The sequence below is a fragment of the Gossypium arboreum genome, chromosome 12, assembly GCF_025698485.1.
Source record: "Gossypium arboreum isolate Shixiya-1 chromosome 12, ASM2569848v2, whole genome shotgun sequence".
NCBI lineage: Eukaryota > Viridiplantae > Streptophyta > Magnoliopsida > Malvales > Malvaceae > Gossypium > Gossypium arboreum.
Genome location: NC_069081.1, coordinates 105,067,857 through 105,073,251, shown reverse-complemented (window position 1 = coordinate 105,073,251; position 5,395 = coordinate 105,067,857). Strand labels below are relative to the sequence as shown.

General features: G+C 31.6%; 1 protein-coding gene across 1 annotated transcript; it reads left to right on the top strand.

Moving 5' to 3' along the window:
* Positions 1-2,676: 2,676 nt before the first annotated feature.
* Positions 2,677-4,413, top strand: LOC108478325 (transcription factor MYB16). Its single transcript, XM_017780776.2, has 3 exons — positions 2,677-2,962; positions 3,055-3,184; positions 3,512-4,413. Exons 1-3 carry the CDS (start codon positions 2,830-2,832, stop codon positions 4,350-4,352), a joined length of 1,104 nt encoding a protein of 367 aa, XP_017636265.1. The 5' UTR covers positions 2,677-2,829; the 3' UTR covers positions 4,353-4,413.
* The last annotated feature ends 982 nt before the right edge of the window (positions 4,414-5,395 follow it).

Sequence of the window (5,395 nt, the reverse complement as noted above, 5' to 3'; positions counted from 1 at the left end):
AGGCATCGGATCTTGCCTTTCCGAGTCGCAGAAGAAAAGACCACAAACCTTGTCTTCTTGAAGCGATAGAAGAGTGGATTGAAGTTGTAGATCTCACCTTTACGAAGTTACAGTGAAGTAGATCGAAGCCATACATTTCATATCCTTGAAGTTACATCGGAATAAATTGAAGCTACAAGGCGTATATCACAAGATGCGATGGAGTGAACCAAAGCTACAAGATGCGGTGGATGAAAGGGACTAACTAAACAAGAAGAGTTCCAAAGCAAGTCAAGACCTAGCAAGACCGGGCAAATTTGGTCTTCCTTGAAAGTCTTTGCTCTATTATCGTTGCACGACAATGAGCAAAGAGGGGCAGCTGTAGAAGCCCAAATTGCCCGAGCCCGATTTCATCAAAACCCAACCAAACCTCTAAACCCACTAAAACCCTTAACCCATGACCCATTTACATCTACCCAAACCCATTACAAAACCCAAATATCAAACCCAATTCAAAAGCCCATTAAGCCCCCCCAAAAAAACCTAACCCAAAAAAAAAGAAAAAAAAACCTAACCCTAAAAAAAAAAAGAAAAAAAAAAACCTAACCCCCAAAAAAAAAAACTAAGAAACCCTAGCCACCTAGCCACTTTCCCACTTGCCCCATTTTCCCTCCCATTTTTGATATCCATTGTCTACCACCACCACCTACAAAATAGAAAAAGAAATAATAGAAAATCATGTAAAAGATGGCTATAAAAGCCATTCAAAATCATGTAAGAAAGGAGGATTTTACAAAGATTGAAAAAAACACAAAAATCCTTCAAATTTTGAACACAAAAGAAACATCAATAAAAGGTTGCATCTTTTCTTTTTTCTCTTCTTTGAATTTTTTTCTTTCTTTTTTTGTGTTGTTTTTTCTTTCTTTATATATACATATATTGTTAAAAAAATTTTATCTTTTCCGCCCTTTGTGTGGTGGCTCTGACAGGCGTGACCAACGATTGACCGTGTAATCGCCCACCCTTGGCGGATTTCCTTTCCCCTCCTTCTCTCTTCTTTCCCCTTCTTTCTTTTTAGGTATTTTATATATATTATGTATATATTTTTAATGCCATTAGTTATATATTTCTTATGTATATATTCTTAAATACTATTATATATACATATATATATATTTTAAATACCATATTGTGTATATATTATTATTACAAATTATTACTATTGCTAGTATTATTATAACTATTATTATATTAGTGTATATTTTATGTACATATGTATATATATATATATTTTTTTTGTACATATCATTATTTTATATTATTGTTGTAAATTTTTATATACGTTTCCTAATATTTTCTTTTATTGTAGATATTATTATTATTATTACATACTTTTATTATATGCATATATATATATATATATGTATTTTTATGTACATATTATTATTTTATATTATTATTACCAAATATATCATTTTTCCTATTTTATTATTAGTACATGATTTGTTTTTATTTTGTAAATATCATTATTATTGTTATTCTAATATTCTAGTATTCCATGTTAATATTTTTCATTAATGATATCATTTTTTTTGCGTTCTTTATCTATTTTTAATTTCTCACTTTAGGAATATTTTTTCTCATGTTTTAATTAATTTCAAAAATAAGGCAATGTACCGATTTAATATGAAGCCATCGATTTCATCGCTATGTTGGGTGAAATTCATCGGCTTGTGTTAAAAAACGGGACACCCTTTCTAAAAAAAAATCGAAAACTAAAAATTCTCATTTTTCAATTGAATCACGATTAAATATTATATTGAACTCATATTTTTGAAAATCAAGTCAACACATGTTTATGAGATACCAATTTTGGGCGTCGCGAGGGTGCTAATAACTTCCTCGCGCGTAACTAACTCCCGAACCCCAATTTTTCTCTGGACTTTCACGTAGACCTAAATTTAGCCTTCTTTTTGTTTTAAAATAATTTTATTAGGTGTCCGATCACAACTATAAAAAAGGATCGGTGGCGACTCCCTTTGTTAATAAAATCGAAAGTTTGTTTTCAAATGTTTAATAAATCGCCACAATTAGCGACCAAGCAAAACAAAAATTTTTTTTACGTCGCTACAAGAACATTTAAATATTTTGCTATTTATATATTTAAAAACAATAAAAAATCATTTTAACCTCAATAAATTTATAATTTGATATCTTTTTATTACAACCTCGTTATAATTTTTTTACTCTATCCTTTATCATAAATATCAAATTGAGTATCTCTTGCTTTCCTTGAAAAGTTAAATTTTTATTTATCCCGATTCAAGAGAAGTTAAAGAAAGGAAAAAGAAAATCAAAACAAAACAACTTTTAAGATGTATAATGTCTTTTTGTCAACTTTTTTTTTTTATAAATAATTTTATGATGACGTTATAATTGTAAAACTTTATTATGAACAATCATTTCCTTTGCATATTCTATCCAAACAAAATAAATAAAATTACTTAATTTTCTTTTCCTTCACTAATTTTAGTGTTTAAATAAGATAATAAATATTTTTACTTTCTTTTTCTTTGCTTTCCTATCTTTAATTCAAACATAGTGTTAGAAAAGAAAATTAAATTCTTAAAGAAGGGTATAATGGTCATATAGGCTTATGCAATATTTATTAACACTGTAAGCCTATAAAACGCAGTTATATATCTACTTTAAATTAACCAACTCTACCCACATTTTCGTTGCTTTCAACTGCGTATAATCTCTCTTTCTCTATCATCTCTTTATCATTGTCTGTTTTCAAATTAAGGAACCAAATTCATTGAGGATTCGGCCTGGCTTGATTCAAAGAACATGCAGCAGTCTCCATGTAGCGACAAGGTGGGGTTGAAGAAAGGGCCATGGACTCCAGAAGAAGACCAAAAACTCTTGTCTTATATTCAAGAACACGGCGGTGGAAGCTGGCGAGGCTTGCCCGCAAAAGCTGGTATTATTTCCACATCTCTTCTTAGATCGCCTAGCCTTTCTAATTATGACAAATCAAACTTTATTTGATGTTTGGTTTTGATTTTGATATAGGACTTCAAAGATGTGGCAAGAGTTGTAGACTTAGGTGGATTAACTACTTAAGACCAGATATCAAAAGAGGAAAGTTCAGTTCGCAGGAAGAACGAACCATCATTCAACTCCATGCCCTTCTTGGAAACAGGTGATTTTGATTTTAAATCCCAACTTATTATTTATTTATTTCTTTCACTCTTTTGTATATACGACAACCGGTAAAGTGGCATGCTTCATTTCATCTTATATCATCTCTCTTAGGTGATGGCAATAGTACAATAAGGACCCTATATCGTTTCTTTTAGTTGAGATAGTAAATGACAGCATAATATCGACCAGTACCACCCCAACTATTAGTCAGTACCAATGATCATGAATTGTTAACTACCAGTTGTATTTGGAACCTATTATCTAGCTTGGGTTTATTTGTATAATTGGATTAATAAATTTATGTGTAATATATAAATATGCATAGGTGGTCGGCTATTGCGGCTCATTTGCCAAAAAGAACAGACAATGAGATCAAGAACTACTGGAATACACAGTTGAAGAAAAGGTTGACGACGATAGGGATCGACCCTGCAACTCACAGGCCTAAAACCGATACCCTCGGTTCAACTCCCAAGGATGCCGCTAACCTTAGCCACATGGCTCAATGGGAGAGTGCTCGGTTAGAAGCTGAAGCTAGATTGGTGAGAGAGTCGAAACGAGTTTCAAACCCTCCGCAAAACCAATTTAGGTTCACGTCTTCATCGGCTCCTCCACTGGTAAGCAAAATTGATGTTGGTTTGGCTCATGCTACTAAACCGCAATGCCTCGATGTACTCAAAGCTTGGCAACGTGTAGTCACTGGATTGTTCACTTTCAACACTGACAACCTCCAATCTCCAACATCGACGTCGAGCTTCACGGAAAACACGTTACCAATCTCATCTGTCGGGTTCATTGACAGCTTTGTGGGGAACTCAAATAACAGCTGTTGCGGAAATAATTGGGAATGTGTGGAGAAATCGAGCCAAGTTGCTGACTTACAGGAAAGATTGGATAACTCAATGGGGTTGCATGACATATTGGATCTCTCCTCAGAAGATGTATGGTTTCAAGGCTCATACAGGGCGGAAAATATGATGGAAGGGTATTCGGACACGTTAATGGTTTGTGATTCTGGGGATCATCCGAAGAGTTTGTCAATGGAGCCTAGACAAAACTTTAATGTTGGAACAAGTAATGCTAGTAGTTTCGAAGAAAACAAGAATTACTGGAACAACATCCTTAATTTTGCGAATGCTTCCCCTTCTGGTTCTTCTGTCTTTTGAGATTAATTGTTAAGATTTGAAATAAATAAAAATATATATAAATTTTTGAAGTAAAAGATAATTCTTTTTATTATTATTATTATTATTTTTGAACAATCACATTATAGATTATTTTAATATCTGTCAGTTTTAAAACAACACTTGGAATTAAGCATAACTTCTTCACAACTCATGAATAAGAGGATAATATGTTTCAACACACTCCAATTTATATTTTTCTGAATTAACAGCAATATTTATATTAATCAAATTAAACCTCAATTGACTTATTATTATTATTATTATTATTATTATTATTATTATAAAACATGTAGATAAAAGATAAAAGACATCCCTAGTCTTAACTCCCAAGTCTAGAATAATACTAAACTCATAAGTGCCTTCATATAATATAAATATCCCAATGGTACGAGAAACCTTGGAATTAATAAACTTTGTCCTATTTTCAATCACAAGTTTTTGATTAACAAGGAGGCTCAATTATTTTAAACATCTCTCAAATTTTATGTTATTTTTTTCAAATACTTATAATGTGTAATCATATAATATGATTGAAAGCATCATACAAATTCTTTTGATTCCATATAGTATAATCGCCAGTCTTATCTGCTGAAAATGAGTTAATTGATGGGACAAAACACAGCGTTCGGATAGTCACCTTAGGTACTGCATGACCTTCTCGAGAAAGATAACAGGTAGAAAATTGATTCTTTTTGATAAAATAATTAGGTGAGAGGTTAATTAATGATTTAATGTCCTCTTATAGCAGATTTCACCAGAGACTGATGATAATATAAATCAAATTTAATTTTTCTCAAATGAAAGTGTACAGTACATAATTATTTCGCAATTATATGTAATCCCTATTCCATTACCTGCCATGCACTTAAATTTAAAGAATTAGGTTAAATCAGATTTATATTCATCAGTTCCATATATAGAATATTTCAGCTGCTTGGATTTGACACTACTATCAAGATTTCGAATATATATTGCACCCTAGCTAATTTCGTTGCTATACCCAACTTTATAATTTTCGTGGG